Source organism: Styela clava, chromosome 3 (assembly GCF_964204865.1).
Source record: "Styela clava chromosome 3, kaStyClav1.hap1.2, whole genome shotgun sequence".
Classification (NCBI taxonomy): domain Eukaryota; kingdom Metazoa; phylum Chordata; class Ascidiacea; order Stolidobranchia; family Styelidae; genus Styela; species Styela clava.
Window position 1 is genome coordinate 13041861 of NC_135252.1, and position 20154 is coordinate 13062014.

Genomic DNA, 20154 nt, shown 5'->3' on the forward strand with positions numbered 1-20154 from the left:
TCTTAAGAAGGCAAATATCAATTTTGTATTTAAAATCGGACGTTGACGAAGTGAGATATATATGTGGTAATCTTAGCTCTATTAAGTCGGTGTATGTGGTAATCTTAGCTCTATTAAGTCGGTGTACTAAGCCAGTGGCTTAGTTTTGGGAGTTTCTGAATTTATGAAGCATAATATGAAAATGTATCATCTCTCAATGCGCATGCTGTGACGAACAAGAATTTTGTTACATCAGTAGAAAATCTTCATTATCGGGCCAGTCCATAATCATAATTTGTGCATCTCGTCAAAGACACACAAACTTAATGTTTATTTAATCTGGCAGATATGTCAAGAAGCAATATAACTCGAACAGAAACAATTTTGATTGTTACTGCAATCAATACACAAATTTTCTTCACCTATTATCTTTCGACAAAATGATATTTTCCCAATCTCGTGTCAGTTGTATCATCGTTAGCGGCACATTTTAATCTTGTACCTGCATATAACAGAATCAGTTAATAAAACACGACGTCAAATTATTCCGTTAGTATATTGTTAATCAAATATATAAATGCATAGTATTAGCCTTATTTCAAAATATAATGCCTTCTGGTAAAACGGAGTTAAATTTTCTTTGTGATTCCATTTCACGTAATAACCATAACTAACCTATCTTGCTTGATGACGTCATCCATATTTTCTGGCAATTTAACGTTGTTTGTTTCTGGTAACACTAAGCTGATGACACTTGCCAGGACTGTGAAGCATCCCATTATTATGAATGGAATATCTCGTCTAGCACTTTCTCCTGTATTTAAAAACCAATAACTTTGTTATTCACTCATACATAAAGGAAATTTATCAATAAACAAGGCTACGGCCCAACAACCTATAGCAATCTAATATTGAACTAACCTGCAAATACCATGTAAGGAGCTGAAATTGTTCCAATTCGTCCGAAGGTAAAGCAAATCCCCATTCCCATATTTCTCATTTGAGTTGGATATAACTCAGCTGCATAAATATATACGACTGAAAATACACCCGAAATACAAAGTTTTCCAAACATTGCACAAACAGTCATCAGAATTTCGTCAACTGCAGAAAGTAAATTGATATCATGTATTTGACCGTTTTTATTTGTACAAAAAGAAAGTATTATGATTTTGCCTTAATTTTATAATTTCATAAATTTCGGTATTAAAAATATGATAACCACACAACTTTCCATCATACTACTACTTGTCATATTACTTTAAATTCCTACTAATTGACGATTCCAATAAACATGTATTTTTAGTACACCCTGTTCATCCTAAAAACATACATTCTTTACGATGGCCGATGGGGACAATCTGGATCAATGTAACAAACTTTCCTTTATTTTAATTTCTTTAATGTTCACTTTTATGAATGACAACGAAGTCGTCAGCACGACTTGTAACAGGGTTATCTGAGCGATATGGAATACTCTGTAAGCCAAAAGAGTTTTAAACGATTATATAACGTATATTTATTTCCTACTATAGATTATTTCATCATATATATTGGTTTTTATTCATGGATATTCAGACCGGAAGTGTCCAAATGAATCGTTTTGCTAAATCGTTGGGTTAACTGTTTTGTTGAGAAGAAAATCGCCCTTTTGAGCAAGAATAGAATACATATATTTTAAAAGCTATTACTTTTATTTTCGTTTTCAAATAAAGTATAAGTCCTTCCCAGTATTTCACACAAAATTTTATTGTTTTATTTTAATTCATAGGAGCGCCTTTTTTTATTCCATCATTTTGTTTAACAAACTCGATGCATACGTGCGCAACTCATTATCGTGCTATTCATACCGCCGCGAAGTGAATAACTTCAGATGCTCCTAACTTTCGAAGAATATTTCAAGATGGCAGTTCTTGAAAACAAATTTAGTGTAGCAAACACAAAAATATTAAGTACGTAATAAATGTCTCACTAAATACATTTGAAGTCAAATAGAGTTGATATATGTGTAACTGCAGAATTGCACACTTCTCAGATACGATATACATGAAAGCAAATATAAATGTAATCTGTAATACATGTAAGGAAATGATTACCTTTGAGAAGCAATGATGCCGTTATACAAGATATTCCTGTGAGAACTAAATAAAATGCGAGGGTGCTTCGTCTCCCAAACTTTTCCATAGAAAAATATATCAGAACGTAAGACGGTATTTCAATTCCAGCTGCAACAAAGCAGTTGATGAATTTGTTTCCTCCCAAATTTGAAGTTCCCAAGCTGATGCAATAATATGTTAATGCCACAGTCAGCCTGTAAAATAATAATATGATAATAAAATTAGGTACACGTGCAGATCCCCAACAAAGTAAAATAATGTGTATATCATTAATGCAGGCTTTTAACATCACAGGTCTTTTATTCTCGGCATACGTTTGTTTTATTGAAATCCATCAGATAATACCTTGTACAATCAGAAAGAAAATATTACGACGGAAAATTCTGTTCTACAACTACTAAAGACTTACCAAATAAATGATAAAGCAAAGGTCCGAGTTCTGATTGATCTGTGTCTCACGAGATCTAACAGTGTGGGCTTGAAAGTTTCGTTGGTTGCTTCGTCATCGTTTGCAGATACGTTGATCTAACATTTTACATTGTAAAATAATTTTGATAGAAACATGTTGTCGAGAAAACTGCAGGGCTAATTAATTTTATTTTTAGTGTTCCACGCGTTATAAAATGTTAAACGGTTCCGTAAATGTATAATATATGAGAGAAGATTCATTTTTTTAACCGGTTTGACGGAGACCCCCCCCCCCCCCTCCCCAAATAAATTGCCATATTAATCAATACATTTATTATTATAAATTCATATAAATTATACATAAAAAACTTTACTTTAGTTAGATCCAACTCGTTTATTTGTTTTCCGTTGATCTGAGCGATTTTCAATATTAGCGAGTTGGCTTCTGGTTTTCCATTCACAATCAACCAACGAGGGGATTCTGGAATGAACCTGTAAGATTAGGAGGCGTAGAACATGATGTGAATATTTTTTTAACTTGGAGTTCAGACAGAACATTAAATTTGGATAAATTCATCTTTCCTCACCAATAATACGGCACAAATAAAATCCCTAATCCTCCAACTACATAGCACAACCATCTCCAGTCTGCAATAAACCAGGCGAATATAGGCAGCATCATGTATCCAACAGCGTACGCACCAATTGCAAGGTTTCCAATTAAAGCTCGTTTAGAACGATCAACAATTTCGGCACCTATAACAAATTTAGAGAAATAGACATGAAGTAGATAGATAAATAAAACGAATCCTATTTGTGATAAAATTTCAGGCTTACAGTATACGAGTATACTAAATAAGTTACTAAATATGAGTAAGTTTTTCCAGCCTATATCGCGGGAATAGTTACTCATTTATATCTGTTACTGATTGTTTTGTAGTTATCCTATAAATTTGTTATAGAAGATTAAAATTGTAATGTCGGCATAGGATAGTTGATATACTAATACGTTCAATCAAGCATATATATACCATGTGTATATGTTAAACGTTCTTTTACGCCGGTTATTTGTACTCAAACAGGCAGAATTTTGTAAATATTGAAAAAATGCATTTCTATCCTGTTCTTTTAATAACATGTGTCCCGATCGAAAACGAATGTGCAAATTATAGTACTTTTTATGACTTACTTATGATAAATGCGCCAAAGTAATTGAGTGTTGATCCGAATCCTGCTAGGGAATATAAGATAGTCATCATGATGAAATTGTCAGAAAATCCGAGCACGGCAATAAAGAGTGATTGTAACGCAAGTCCTACAAGAAATGTTACTTTCCGTCCGTATCTGGAATACCAAGAGATGAATAAAACACCTAAAAGAGAAAACTGTTTCTAAAGGACATGTAAACGGTTGGGAGTTGGGAATTTTTAGAATGGAATGTGATTTAGAAATGAATCAAGAACAATCTTTTGTAAATAAGGAATTGTCATAAAATTCTGATTTATTTTAGATTCTGTGTTATATTAGTGATCACACCTATCCGATAATGTTCCTCCTATTGTTCCTCCAATGAGTGATCCAATCATGTATCCAGATATGATGACAGGTTTTATCCAAGACTTTCCGCAGACGAGATTCCACTGTGAGAAAAAACGCGCTGTGGGATAATTACTGTACGCTAGGTATTATTACCTTATTATAGGTACGTATATGTGTATATACGTACAATGTTCATTGTAGTATTTCGAATAGAAGTCGGGTATGTGATCTTCCATGTCAGATTATTATATAATATTTCAGTATTTCTTTTATTTTTTATTTTTTTTATTTTAAATGTCAAACCACATACATATGCAGTGCATATTTACACAGAGCTTGGATGCCACTATATACGACGCAATATTAAAATGTTTAAAGGGATTTTATGCGTATAAATATATCCTAATAGTTTAACTATATATTGCATGGTATCATACTTCCATCACTGCCGTTGTTTCATTGAATTCAGTTAAATAATTCCATCCATGGTCACAATCAATTATTGTTCTGTTTTGACCATCTTCTGTTTCATTACTACATAAAAATAAAATAAACATTAAACTAGCTACAAAATGAGACATTTGTTAATGCATCGGCGTCTGTATTTAAGTCTTTAATCTTTGCAGTTTTCATTTGAATTCGAGATATATTACGTTTTGTATTTGTATTTGTATATTGTATATTTGTATTAAGTTTCTCTCTTTCATCACTTTTATTTCTGATTTACTGACCTTGTATATCTTTTGCATTTGCTTGGAATTGTTTCACCCGCGTCATTTTCTTCCCATGGGATGCAGTTGTTGAACGTGGCGTTGGTGAGGTTTGGTGATGCTGTCTGGAATTAATTGGATTAAAATATTGTATAAAATATAAAAAGATTGTCTGCTTATGCACGCAATTTGTGCTTGTATCCTGTTACCAGGAAAGGCCACATACTTCTTATATTTCAGTCTTGATAAATTCGATACAGTTTATTATTTTTTATAAATATCATATTATTTGTATTCAGTGCTTGAATTTTTCAAAATCTTTTTACTAAAAATTATTAAGTTAAGTTATAATTTTTAAATTATTATTTGTTCAAATACATTTCAATCTCGATTCGGACTCATGAATGAAGGAATATTGACCCAACCTACATGATTCTTTTGTGCGATTTAGATCGTGTCGTCTTTCAAGCGCTTGGTAATTTAATTATATACATATTGCAGATGGTACTGCAGGTATTGAACATGTTGATTTTATGATACAGTATATAGTTACCCATGTTTCTGAAATCATATTTTAACAGTCTTCAATCAACACTCCATACCTTGTTAGTATCGTGAATTCCAACGTGGCAGAGATGTTCGGGAATGTCGAGTATGAACACAGATATCATCGCATACCACCCGTTTGGAACACAACTCAGAACCAATAAAATTGCAACCCTTATTTGGTATTTTCCAAAACCTATTTCTTGTAAAACGTCGTCGTATTTCATTTGGTCTCATCCAAAAATACAAGCCACGTATTTTGAGCTAAATTGTAGACTTCTGACTGATAAGTATTAACACTTATTGATGATAGATAAAAGATAAAACCGATTGTAAATTTTTTTAACGATATCTCCCTGAATATTACATCATAATTTTTTACCGCCAAAGACTAGGCTATGCTTGCAATCTAATCTAATTTCTTAATTTTTAGGTTCTGCATCATTTCTTTACATACACGGCGATTATCCGAGCACTCAACGAAGTGAACCGTGAATTCAATTTCGTGTTTTAATCTATTGAAGCAATGCAGATAAATTTATGCAATACAGCAACAGTGAGCCCATGCCTGATGGGAGCTTGAAGTAAAATGACCACCACGTCCCATTGCCCGTGTTTACAACTTACACGCCTGGAGGAAAGTTACCCTAGCTTTATATAAACGAAATAACGTAACTGAACATTACTCCTTATTACTAGCTTATTTTTAGACCCTTCATTGCGCTCTCAAGAAAAAATTTCCCATCTGAAAGCTACTAATTATGAGTTAATCAGTCTATTTTTCTGCTTGATTTTAATTTGCAACAGAGAAATAATGACTAACATAGGTAGGTATCATTATGAATAAGTACGTGAAGATTTTTTTCTGTGGTTTTGTTTGGGCTAAGGCACTTACATCACAATCCATCACTGTGAAACCATTAATGATCTAACCTTTAAACACATATTTTTATGCCTGGCCTACAGCTATGGCTACAATCAACCTACTTAGCATCGCTCATAACACAAATCCTGGAATGCAAGGGATAATACTCATCCGCCACGAAGTTACCTTTGGGAGACATTGTCAATTGACATCCAATATTCGTCACATTGAAATATTTATTATTGTATAATTTACTATTGGTACATAGTATAACAATGCGCAACCAACTGTTTATTTTAATCGTAAAAATCTACTGTATGTTTGGAACAAACGTTAATATCAATTTGATACGCCTTGGTTGTTCTTCAATCTACAATTAATCGTTAGCTGGTGTTACATGCAAATGGCGCGCTGACTTTTGTAAAAATTGAGTAGTTTATTTTGTGTGTTTCAATATGTATTACAAGAACCCTAAATAGTTAAAAATGGGACAGTAATACTTCGCGAAAATACGAAATTTGAATTTTACTCCCCTAAAGCAATGAAATCTCTCCCTTGAAAGTAATTCCTTCACAGTAGGAAAACGTTATTCTGGAGTATTGTTTTTCTTTGAACTCGAACGTTGTACTTGCAAAAAAAATTTGCTTTGTTCTATAATTTGTCTGGTTAGAAACTTGGTCTTCATTACCGAAGAATAAGTTTTCACGCATCAGGCTTACTGATAAAAAGAGTAATAGTAATATAATAATATAGTCGCAATGCTGCGACTGAAACTATAGTTTTAAAACCAAGTTTATCATGTTTACATGTAATCACAATATCCAATGTGATTTTGTCGATTACGACTTCAAGCATCAACTATTTTGTGAAAAGTTTTGTAGCAAATGCTCAAAAGTGGACTGTAAGCGGAAAGATTTATATATTTATCACTGACTTCAAGTCGAAAACTTTGACTTAGCAAGAAACTTAAAACGCCTTTTAAAATAAAACTAAAAACTAAAATGTTGTTTCATATATATAAAACGACTTTGCGAAACAAGGTCTATAATTCAAAGAACAAACACATAATGCATAATTCTTCGTGGAGATTGATCTTTTGACCGCTCAGCTGCTTGTTTCATAGACTGGATGAGCTGATGCGTAATTTCTTTACAGATACTAAGACACACATTGTTGAAAATACTCATAAACGTATTACAAATAATAGCAAATGATCCATTTTATGAGGAAGCATTTTTGGCATTGTAAAGTTGAAAAAAGTCTTATAAAATATTATATTACCATCATAAATACTCATATATACTTAAGATCGTATGACTACTCCGACTTGATAGCAAGAGGTCCATTTTATCCCATACAGATATATATGAGGAAGAATTCTTGACATTGTAAAGTTAAAACAATCATTATAAATTATTATATTACCGACTTTGTTTCAAGTTTGCAGTTCACGCAGATAGCCAACTTCCACACTACGACGCATGCATTTAGCACATTCCCTGCATTCCCTTATTTGGATGATGTGTACGCGTTCGTTGGGTGAAGAGGTGATGACAGTTGTCATCTTGTACGCAGTTCGTGTAGATTTTCGCACCAACATTGTATAAAACAGAGACGTACTTAGGAAAGATCATCATAGTTGCTTGTATCTGTTAATAGTTCCAGTTCTTTGTGAAGAAACACAGGACCAATAAACATGTCTGATGGTGAAGAAGATCAAACCGCAATTGTATGCGACAACGGATCAGGATTAGTAAAGTCTGGATTCGCAGGAGATGATGCTCCAAGAGCTGTATTCCCTTCTATTGTTGGAAGACCAAGACATCAAGGTGTGATGGTAGGAATGGGTCAGAAGGACAGTTACGTTGGAGATGAAGCACAAAGCAAGAGAGGTATTCTTACTCTCAAATATCCAATTGAACACGGAATCATCACTAATTGGGATGACATGGAAAAGATCTGGCATCACACAATGTACAACGAACTTCGAGTTGCACCCGAAGAACACCCAACTCTTCTTACTGAGGCTCCACTCAATCCTAAAGCTAATCGTGAGAAGATGACCCAAATTATGTTTGAAACATTCAATGTACCAGCAATGTACGTTGCAATCCAAGCTGTTCTTTCTCTCTACGCTTCTGGAAGAACCACTGGTAAGTTCAGTACTAATTTACGGTATATTAAATGAATATTTTCATAAAACACAGTTTTAGAAAAACAATTTCTCATTTTATAGGTATCGTCATGGATGCTGGTGATGGTGTCTCACACAACGTACCCATCTACGAAGGATATGCTCTTCCTCACGCAATCGCTCGTCTCGATTTGGCTGGTCGTGATCTTACTGATTATTTGATGAAAATTCTCACCGAAAGAGGATATTCCTTTGTTACTACTGCTGAACGTGAAATAGTTCGGGATATCAAAGAAAAACTGTGCTATGTTGCACTTGACTTTGAACAGGAAATGGCAACAGCTGCTTCGTCAACATCATTGGAGAAAAGCTACGAACTTCCTGATGGACAAGTCATCACTATTGGAAACGAAAGATTCCGATGCCCGGAAACTCTATTCCAGCCATCTTTTATCGGTAAGTTTCATACAAAAATTTTTATGCTGAATATTGAGAAATAATTTGATGGGAGTAAACAAGTATGAAAGGTCTTAAATATTCTTTCAATATCGTAAATTTAAGTATTTTGTAGTCTTATAAATGTTTTCAACTTTTTTAACCCCCGCTTTTCTTTTCGAGGAATGGAATCAGCCGGCATTCACGAAACTACCTACAATTCTATCATGAAGTGCGACATTGATATTCGTAAGGACTTGTACGCCAACAATGTGCTCTCTGGTGGAACCACAATGTATCCAGGTATTGCTGATCGTATGCAGAAAGAAATCACTGCTCTTGCACCAAGTACAATGAAAATCAAGATCATCGCTCCACCAGAAAGAAAATATTCTGTCTGGATCGGAGGATCGATCCTTGCTTCTCTCTCAACTTTCCAACAGATGTGGATTTCAAAGCAAGAATATGATGAAGCTGGTCCTTCTATCGTCCACAGAAAATGTTTTTAATAGTTATGATCAATTTTGACATTTGTTCAATTTGATAACTTGATAAAATATTAAACGGGACACAACAAACTAAAGTTATACGGTCGATGTTAAATGAACATTTTTTATACTTATTTTAATAAATATCGTAAAATTGTTAAAAAATAAAATTTTGATTATTACTCGCTTATGTAATGAATTTGTGATATGAAAATAAAACTAAAATTGATATATTTACTAATGTTTTCATTATTAATATTAATTCATGCTCACGGTTTCGCGCGTATGTTATTATCAAGCAATAGCCTAAGCAAGGGATACCGAGATAAGACTCTGTTCAGGAAATTTAGAGGATACTGTGATGCATTCATTCATTCTATAGATCAGCGGTTCCCAACCGTTGGTTCATTGCCCCCCAACGGTCGGGGCAGGGCACAGAGCAGTTGGAGGGAGCTACAATACTAGGCATAAAACTGGTTTACTTTTTATTTAACAAGAAAACTTTCCGTTCTCCCAAGTTTCATTCTTTGGCGAGGTTATTTCACAGGATGTTTTTACTTTGTTGAGCATGAATTGTTTGAACACGATGGGATTTGAAATCTACCAAGCAAAGTAACACTCTAAAATCTAAATACTACTGTAGTGATAAACGGGGGGCCATGGGTGCTAAAAGCCTCCGGAAAGGGGCCACGAGCCATAATAGATTGGGAACCACTGCTATATATCTTTCCAATGTAGCCTACAATATCGGTAGAAATTTGAAAGTAAATAACTTTGAACTATCTGGAAATATCTTGATGTTAAACAGTTAAAACTTGGTTGAGGAACAATTAAAACAAAAGTATAAAAGTACTCGAGGTATTCATCAATGTCAAAAACTTTTTTAATTCTTTGTGGTGGACAGACATAGTATTAAAATATTGTCACTTGCTACCTTCTAATATAAGAACATGGTGTATCCATGTTAGCAGATAAATATTAACATGATTTACACCTTCTTTTATCTTTTTTTTTGTGAATCTCGTTAAACTGATTTCCATCTTTAACCATACAGGAATTCGAAAAATAGAAAACGAGAATAAATGGCTGCATTTAATGTACTAGAAGAGTATGCTATATCTGCTTGATACGTCATATTGTTAGGAAATATTTAAACTGGACAATTGTTTGGGAACAATCTTTATTGAAAGTCAATAACTTTCACTCTAAATATCTGCATGTCGAACAATAAGCACAAACCTGTAAATTCCCAATGTATCTATATAGCAATTCAACATATTTTGAATAAAATCCAAAGCCTTGTTCTAAGCGGTGGGGATTTTAGAAATTTTGCTAAAGTATGTGATGAGATAATTAATATACAGATCATAATACACGTCGCAATGTCAAAGCAATCTATAAATTCGCTGTGTAATTTTGTTAAAATGTTTAAATATTATTATTCTGTCAAGTCTAATGATGTTTCAACTTTCAAATAATTGGAAATAAATCTATTTTTATTATGTTTTTTGGGGTTTCTACCGTAACTCTAAAAACTAAATTACGTCACACTATTATTGCAGTGCTGGATTTTTATTTTAACTGGTTATAGTTTTTATATTTCACAAAGAAAGTAGAAGTCACTACTACAGGATGCATCATTTAGCAACCAATTTTTCAATGAATAAGAATGAGCACATCTTTCATTTTTGCTGCTAGGTTCATTCTGTCCCCATTCCGTATTCTCTGAAGTAGAACTAACTCCATCTGACCATATGTATTTCCCAACATTTTCCAAATCATCCAATCCGATCCATGTGTTATAATTACTTGGTTTTATCAGTCGATCCACCAAATCTCTGCAGGAATGAAATAAGTAAAAAATGAGCTGATAAAATCTTACTCTCATTAGGAGTACTTACTTTGCTACATTATTTCAAAGTACCATTTCGATTCCTCAATAATTACCATCTTTTGAAAGTTATCTAAAGATATGAATATTTCTATATATTCTATATATATTTATTCCGCAAGTAGTAACTTTCATTGCTCACCTTCTCACGCTACTGTCGCGATATCCAGTTGAAGCAAGTCTTGCGCCATTTGATTCGCATTTTGTTTTTGCAGCTTTGTACGGTAATTTTGTCTTGAAAAGCTTGTAGTAGTGTGCTCCAATTTTTGTCCATCCTTCCTTTATTAGCCTTTCACGTCCAAACTCTTTAGAATAAAAATTGACACAAGTGAAAACATTTCTAAATCCCGTTTTGAAGTTCAAGTTAGGGCTGATGTGTAATCTTGGTGTCATTAGACATAATATTAAATGGAATATTTCCCGAAAATATTAATTTGAACGTTCTGCAGTAATATTATATATGTTAGCAGTATCACTTTTTCAACACTTCCATTGGATCCTAATTTATATTCCAATCGGAACGTTATATATGTTGATGCCTAATACGTATTTACTTGCACCGGTGAAATTCGCATGATGCATTACAGATTTGATCAAACTCTTATTAAAAATTTATTTCAAATCAATTTCCGATCGATCTAAGATCAGAACCAATATTAGCTTGTTATACTATCACTGCGAATGTTATTAAATACACTCACCTTTGTTTACGAGAGCTTTTTCTAACGCGTCTATTCTATTTTCTAATTCTCGAAATTTTGGACAGTTGCAAGTACTTTGTGCATTTCCGGGTGGACCAGGAGGTCCAGCAGGTCCTCTCTTACCAGGAGGCCCAACCATTTGATGTACCAGCGCATCTCGCACTGTCGAGTCCTTATTTCCACAAGAAAGAGTGCATGTATCCAACGGTATGTCACACAATCCCAAAATGAAGTGGATTAATAATACAACAATGGTGATTACACTAAATGAAGTCATTTTGACTCCTCAAATGAGGGAATATTGCCACAATATTCTGGCTTTATTGTTACATATATTGTTTCAAAGAAATATCATATATACAGCGGAATAGAGTATAAAAGTGTAAATTGAACTATATTACCAAATTAGGTGGAAAAACCATCTAAAAAATTCAATTATTTACTATTTTAAATAGACAACTCAAAACTTCCTGCCAAGGCGAAAGAATTTGGATATATGTGTCACACAAATTGCTTTCGGCCTGCGTTTTCGTTTTTTAATGCTAATTTAATTATATGAGGCGACTCTACTGTTTACAGTGTGAATCTACGCTGTTAAGTCATTGCCAATAAGCTATCAATATGAATGATATATATATATATATATATTTGTTTTTACAGACTTCAAGCTAGCTGTTGAATAGTTATCATCTTGAAATTATTAAAGTGTGGATTTCTAGACTGCTTTATAAACAATCTAATCCCTAGCTTTATATCCCAACCACAAATTTTATTGGAAAATCTACAGTACAAAAATTTATTTATCTCACGTGTACGAACATCTGTATTCATTTCAACAGTTATATAAGTATCGTTTTATTAAACAATGACGTTGAATGCCCTAGGCACCAAGTTTCATATTATCGAGAGAAAAACAAACACACAACTCATGAAATTTTCCTAGGTAATTTATTCATTTACGTACTTGATTTTGAATGACTGTATAACTTCGATTTTTCGTCTGTGATTTTCTTACCAAAACAAGATGTATGAATAAGTAGCGAAGAGTATAAAAAAAAATTATTATTTTTCATTCTTGCAAAACATGGTTTGCCACAGTGTTGATGATTTATATTCAGAAAAATACACGTAGAAAAGTTCCTCGACGCAAAGCAGGTTATTTTTATGCCAACGTAATAGTGTTCGACAAATAAATCAGGTAAGCACTTGATGCGACGTCGATAATTTCCCTTTTTTACAGTGTCTCTCTTTCTTTCATTCGTATCTCTCTTTCGTAATTTACAACATTTTTTCGGTTTGTTGTTAGTGGGCACAAAGTGGGCCTTTGGATCGTTTTGTTATTATGTTGTTGTTGTTGTTGTTGTTGTTAGAATTCTTTTCCTCGTTCTCGTTGTAATGAAACAATCGCTATTCTCCTTAACTACCCGATCATTTTCTTTGAAATGTTCGGTAGCTACAGACGACTTTGATCGTTAGAAAGCTATTACTTTTATTTATTTCGAAAATTTTGTGGGCCCTTTCAGTTTCGTTGTTTCCATGTGATGGCGTCATCTCAATAAAAAATTGCGCACCCCGTGGCATTCGTTCGCGATCTCGTGGTCTCTAGAAGTTGGGGTGAACTCGGTACGGGTACTGTGAAAGATTAGATACCCGTACTGGCCTATTTCGTTTTGACTTTTATGTCTGTATATTTGGGCAATGCTCTCCATAATTTATCAATATATTACGTTTGATATATATTCTCTTGATTCGGATCTCTCGACCCGCGTTTGTGCTATTTCTTCATAGTGATTCGTTGATAGGATTTCGTCATCAGTCGGCGATGGTGTCTGATCGTTCAAGCCGATTTGTTGAATCTCGGATGGAAATACGTAACCGGTGGTAGGTGGAGGCTTCTGTGGACTTTTTGGTTTGTCCCTTCGCAATCGTTTCAGCCTAGATAGGAAAATAAATACAAAGAACGCAGTTTACAAAATTTGGTTAGCCAAACTGTTTTGTTTCTAATACTGAAAATTTCTTTTTTTAAAACTGTCTAAGATTGTGCGCTCAAGTTTATCTTATATTGAAAAAGTCTGATATATGAATAGGAAATTTAATATGGTTGAAATTTCATGCCATTTTAACAATAATTCATGCCATGTCATGACTCGTCAAATATTTATCAAGGCAACAGACTATTGACTACACTGGCTAGACTAGAAGGTGACATCTTTACTAATTTCTATAAGAGAGCAAAGCTATAATGTATGTACACTGGTGCTGACAAAAACACGTACCCGCTTGTTGAGCACTAGCCTGTCGCCTGTCGCACAGTAAAGTCAGTGTGTTTATTTGAAATTTTGAACCTCCTGAAGTATGCGCACCAAGATAGGCGCACAACCTGAACTCAGGTTGTGTACCAGCGTAGGGTTCAGGTTATGCGACATCTTGGTGCGCGTACCGAAATTTTATTTTCAAATTTATCGCAGCCTAAACTATTCAATTTAAATATGTATATATGTATAGTGAATTGCTTTCAATTCTAAATTTTCTAACCTGGATCGGCTAATGGTGACAATAATGATGGAAATCAACAGAACTATAAGAATCACTATGACGATTATAAATGTTGTTGAAGATGATGACTTTGAATTGTTGTCATTGGATTTCGTAGAATTTTCATTTCCAGTTTGCGATGAACTTGTTTTGTCAGGTGCAACGTTAAACGCTAGTGTATAAAAGAGATATATGAGCATAATCATAAGTAAAATATAAGAAATAAATATTCAACTGCACAAATTTATTCAAAATTGCTGCGTACATAATTAATTAGGAGGTTATCAAAATCGGAATTTTTCTCTTGGAAAAAGCATTTACATCTATCTAGGTATTTAGCTTTCTGCCTCAACTATTTTTCATATTTTGTACGGCTCGTCAACGTCATACAAGCAAACTCTAAGTTGGGACAACTCTAGAGAGCAATGAAGTTGGAGAATATAGTCCATTATCCAGTTAAAAATTTTAAGAGCATAAGAATAAAGCCTTTATACATCAATTTTACAATGTTTAATCTCAACGAATTTTATGTTAATTATAACATTCAATAAATAAGGAAGTATGAAATGATCGCCTACTCAAGTCTGAGTAAGAAAATAAATTTGGATATTTTAAATTCATTTTATTGTTTCAATTACTTTCTATCCTGTTTATTGAATAATATGATATTACTTACGTACCCTGAACTTTCTTTGGGCATTCGATTATATTGTAGCTGAGAGAGAAATTTTTAAAATCCGGGTAATTTGCCTTCGTTTGAATTTTTTCCGGGATGGTGTTCACATCATACCACAATTTATTAGAACATTGAGAAATATTCAGATTTTTCTTAATGTATGTGTCAACCTTGATTACGTCACAATCGATATTTTCCGGAATATACAAAATACAACGACTAAGAGGCATTCTGCAAATCGGCCCAAGTTCTATAAAGAAAAAAGTATTAATGTGAATACTGATGATGTCCAATCTCACAACAATTACTATGCCGTTATAATTGAGATGACATGTACAATGTCCGGAAGCCAGCAGGTAAAGAACCAAGAACACTGTTGGGTCACAAACTCCCCTATAGTCACACTTTACAAATATGCAAGACAGGGACTGTGGAATGAGATTTCTCGGTTACCAAAAACAACAGTACAAACAATTGTATGCTTATTGTATATTATTTAAACATCATAATTCATAAACCTACATGTTAAAACCACACGAAAAATAACATTTTATATGCGAATTTCGAAAATTTTATAAAGTTTAAAACTGCGTTTGCATCCTAATTTTTCGATATTCAATATCTTAAAATTTGTCTCAGGCATTATATATCACCCATGGAGAGTCATATAACAGAAGCTGTTTTTGTGGTATATCTGATGCACAGAAGCAAATCTATTTATTTTAAAAAGTATTAAATTGCAGTTTATTTGTTGGCCAGACTTATATGCACTTACATACCCGGCAGAATCAAATTCCCTGCACATTCCGTTCTTCCTGATTCGGTAAACGTTAAAAATATTTCTTGTAGGAAAATAAATAAAATATTATTTTTTTGATCAACCGTCGGCAACTTCCAAGTACATTCTTCATATCTGAGATTCGATGAATATGATATATTTCCCTGAAAATACAGAATATATCCAAAAATTACCCAAAGAAAATTCGTATCTGAATAATAAAAAAATATTTAACTTGTGAACTTGGAGGTTTTATTTTTTATCTTTCAACGAAAATTTACCAAATTTAAAATAAATGTAACCATTTCGTTATATTTTAACTCGCCAAAATTGGTTGTAAGTTTGGTAAATTACACAACGTTTGAAAAATATGATTCCTCAGTAAAAACGCTGTAATTTTGAATTGTTATCCTTTTATTTCGACATATGAGCAGATAATTATGATCCGCAAATGGTTTCGACGTTGTTAACAAAGCTCCCGCTTATCCAGTTACCATTCTTTATGCTCACCAAACTATATAACTAAAGACTTCAACGAAACATTCGGGATATTGAACTATCACACGAATTTATTCACTTGGTTTCACACCGGTTTATCACGATATTATGTTGTATTATATAAAATATCATCCAATTAAAATGAATTTGTAATCAGCAACTGCGTATATATCAATACAACAATCCACTGCTAAAATAGAACCTAATGGTTGGTTACTTCAAGATTCAGACCGTTCAGTAATTCTTATTATTGAGTTGTTATCGCGTTTTTGGTTACAAAATGATAGTGCATGGAAAGATTATTCATGTCGCCTCCTTTCTGAATTTCAGTATGCGCTTGAAATGGCTCAGTCATTAGCAATCATTAATTTTGAAATTTGAATGCATATTTATATAATTCTGACTGAATGGCTGCTCTAAGAAGTCTAAGTTGACCTAATGTAAATAAATGGGAACAAGACGCGTCAAAATCCCGCGTCTTCAGAGTTTGTGACTTTGAGAAAATGTAAAACCTCACCATTTACCCTATTTGTAAATTTGAACATATATACGTATTCTCCAATCTCTTATAAAACTTGTAACAAGCAAAACAATTTTTTCTTCGGTTTCAAATGATACTCATTACCAATCGTGACATGGTAATTTTGACAACGTGCAGACATTAATCTATTCGAGAGGAAGTAGGGAAAAAAATTGCCAGATCAAATTGATAAACAATTTTGAATCATATAATTATTAGCCTAGATTTATACTTCGCTCTAGTTTATAAGTTATTCACCATAAAATACGATCAAACTCAAGCATATTGTGATGTTATATATTTGAGAATAATTGTTTCGCAATCATTTTTTGATAAAGTGTTGTATACGGAATAATACACGCAATGAACTTATAACTATGTTATCCACATTTAAGCTAGTCCGTTCAGAGCTTATACAATAGCAGGGAAGCAATTGATATAAACACTTGGGTGCTCTTCGATGTTCATTGCGCTTACCACTATTACATATCTGTTACCGTATCGAAACCTATTTCTTAAAAATGTACAATCATTTAGCTTTTTGATATTAGGATTCATTATTACACATCAACACAGTAATATGCGTGAGCGCCACTCAATGACGTTTCAAAGGCGGTCGCAATAGCCATTCCTAAAAATATCGTCAATTTGCGAACAGTTGTCAATGAAATCATACTCTTGACGACACTGAAATGCTGAAGGTACGATAGTCGTCATAAACAGTGAAAGTCACACATAGCCCTAAGAAATGCATGAATACCAAAGTTTGCAATGTAAAACTGCATATTATCCACGATGCTGCTTTCTGAAACATTGATAATTACATAAATACTTAATGATTTGCTATTTACGCACCTGTAGGTCTGTTCGGACCAGGTTGGGCGCTTTGCAGTCATTGGCAGAATTCACAAATGAAAACCCTTTGTAAAAGAAGAAAATGGTCCCTTGAATACTCCAGGCCGTACCTATTTAAACGCAGTTCTGGCCTGCGCATATCACAGATGGGAGCAATTATTCGAAAATCTGTCAGTATTTGGGTCAACCAGTATGTTCAATAAACAAATAATCTAAACAGAATTCCTATTCCTTCGTCACTTTTGCTAAGCAAATCAACAAACACCCACTATTGAAAGATATGCGAGGTATTATTTTATAGTTAATTACCTACCAAAAGAACATAATAGACCTTGCTTAGGGAAGCTGTTAGATTAAAGTCGTTCAAATATACCATTTCAAAGATTCCATATAAACTTGTTTATTACCAAGCGGTATATATAACAGTGCATACCCGTATCTGGAATTAGGTAAATGATGATATAAGAAATAAAAATATATCCCAACAAGTTAACTTTGGCTTACCTGCAAGCAGAAATGTAATTGTGATGCTTAGATTCATTATTTAGATATCTCTGAGATCCCTGGTTTCAACGAACAGTTTTATATGACGTTTCAAAAATAATGCCTCATTATATTATACTGCCATGAGTATTTTGCTTAAATTACTGAAACAGGAAGCATGCAGAGGCATTGTCCTGTGACGTAATATAATCTAGCTAGTCATAACTCGGGTGATGATATGATGCACTAAAAATAATTTAATTTACTGATATTTCTGAGTTAATGTTAAATATAGTCTAGTAGACACTGAAAATGTTTTTTTATCAACAAATTTTCCCGATTGTATATATATGGTTTGTAAAAAGTGAGTTTGTTAAAATATCCTCATCATAATAATTAAAAATTGCACCAGGTACTATTTTTATGTAGCGCAAAACATCAGCTTTATGATTTTGAGCATTTATGACTCAAATGAAATTTTCAGAACATTTCAATTGTTCATTCAATACATTCAATCCATTTTCATCATAATCATAGTCGAATTTTACAAGAAAGGCATTGAGAACGGCACAACAATAGAACTTTTATTAATATTTACAAAATCCATGCCACGAAGCGAGTTCCTTTGTTAAAAAACGCTGATTAGTTACCACTCTAAATTTCATTTTCTCATGACTCACTCTTCCCAAATATATACCAGCTATAAATACAGAGAATAACGCATACTGCTTGTGTATGACGGTGTTCCGGACAGTATGTTGTAATAGTGTTCAAAACATTGAAAATAATTTTTCTGAAGGAGTTCTGAGACCAATACAGTTGTCTCAACCATACCTTTTTTTGTTATCTAGATTTACTTTCCCTAAGATGAGTTTGCAGGTGATAATATATGATATTATGTCGATAACAGGTATCATCGCTACATAAGAAAAATATAGAAGTAATATGTCTAACATTGTCTATATGTATACCGCGTCTGTTGCGAGAAAAATTGAATTATTTCACCCGTACTCTTGGATCACAACTCCCAGAACATAACTCTTTACAATACTAAATTGAAAAATCTTTCATAGAGCAGTGCTGCCGCAATCATGCTCATACTATTATCTGCAGATGTACAAAAACTCCCTACAGCTTCCATTAAAAGAAAACTTTGTCAGCAAAAGCCTGTTAAACATTTAATTGAAAATTCCTAATTTGGATTGAACATATAAAGATCTAATAAACAAATTTTTGTTATTTCTGAGTCGTTTACTAGAAATAATTGTAGCATATTCTCACTAGCTTATAAAACTTCCATGCCCACTACTACCAGTAGCCGCTTAGCTGTGGTTATGAATAATATATCCCATCGCGCTGCTTTATCGGAAACATTTGTAATGACTGTTTTGTGATATCGGATTACACGTCTGTATAATGTTCCATACCACGTATAAAAAATCCTGATATTCACTAGCATTTTATGGTACATTTGACAAAGCGTTTAAAATATAAAAAATAAATGCAAATTAAACTACGAAGCACAGAATATCAAAAATTTACAGTATACTTTGTCATTATTTCTAGGATTACCATATTTTTGTGATCTTAAAGCTGGACGCCTCCAAAGACCATAGTTGTGATTTTTGCACCTTTAAAATTTACATCGAGGGCCTACATTCAAAATCCTCCCGACCGTCTTCATTGACCCTATTGTAATCGAAAGTTCATACGCTGTCTGTCTAAATATCGGTTTCAGTTTGAAAAATAGAAATAAATTTACGTTATTGTTAAGCACCCTTTTGGCGTACGGGGCTTACACGTAACAAAATGTAGCAATTATCCGCTAACAAAACTACGAAACAAACAAAACCACGCACCCACTCCCAGTAAAAAGGCTAACGGTACGCTACGCAGCAACAACAGTATCAAAGACATTCTAATTGGTATTGTTCGTGTTTTAAGCTGACTGGTTGAACGCCAAAGCGGGACAATTGGCTGACCTGTCGGGGAACCG

General features: G+C 33.4%; 4 protein-coding genes across 4 annotated transcripts; 1 reads left to right on the plus strand and 3 right to left on the minus strand.

Moving 5' to 3' along the window:
- Window positions 1-145: 145 nt before the first annotated feature.
- Window positions 146-5841, minus strand: LOC120342519 (solute carrier family 22 member 21-like). The gene is made up of 12 exons (XM_039411387.2): window positions 5356-5841; window positions 4775-4878; window positions 4481-4577; window positions 4041-4144; window positions 3694-3848; window positions 3092-3260; window positions 2879-2996; window positions 2506-2621; window positions 2076-2290; window positions 901-1083; window positions 655-793; window positions 146-481 (listed from the first exon to the last, which is right to left on the minus strand). Exons 1-12 carry the CDS (start codon window positions 5524-5526, stop codon window positions 457-459), a joined length of 1596 nt encoding a protein of 531 aa, XP_039267321.2. The 5' UTR covers window positions 5527-5841; the 3' UTR covers window positions 146-456.
- A 1970-nt stretch (window positions 5842-7811) lies between these two features.
- LOC120342525 (actin, muscle) lies at window positions 7812-9458 on the plus strand. Its single transcript, XM_039411394.2, has 3 exons — window positions 7812-8317; window positions 8401-8754; window positions 8917-9458. The coding sequence occupies exons 1-3, from the start codon at window positions 7861-7863 to the stop codon at window positions 9240-9242; spliced, it is 1137 nt and encodes a 378-aa protein (XP_039267328.1). The 5' UTR covers window positions 7812-7860; the 3' UTR covers window positions 9243-9458.
- A 1209-nt stretch (window positions 9459-10667) lies between these two features.
- Window positions 10668-12426, minus strand: LOC120342538 (C-type lectin mannose-binding isoform-like). The gene is made up of 3 exons (XM_039411415.2): window positions 11814-12426; window positions 11255-11417; window positions 10668-11059 (listed from the first exon to the last, which is right to left on the minus strand). Exons 1-3 carry the CDS (start codon window positions 12088-12090, stop codon window positions 10816-10818), a joined length of 684 nt encoding a protein of 227 aa, XP_039267349.2. The 5' UTR covers window positions 12091-12426; the 3' UTR covers window positions 10668-10815.
- A 135-nt stretch (window positions 12427-12561) lies between these two features.
- On the minus strand, window positions 12562-19444 carry LOC120342532 (uncharacterized). The gene is made up of 6 exons (XM_039411403.2): window positions 18180-19444; window positions 17676-17740; window positions 15804-15966; window positions 15029-15274; window positions 14349-14520; window positions 12562-13748 (listed from the first exon to the last, which is right to left on the minus strand). The coding sequence occupies exons 1-6, from the start codon at window positions 18214-18216 to the stop codon at window positions 13529-13531; spliced, it is 903 nt and encodes a 300-aa protein (XP_039267337.2). The 5' UTR covers window positions 18217-19444; the 3' UTR covers window positions 12562-13528.
- Between the last annotated feature and the right edge of the window lie 710 nt (window positions 19445-20154).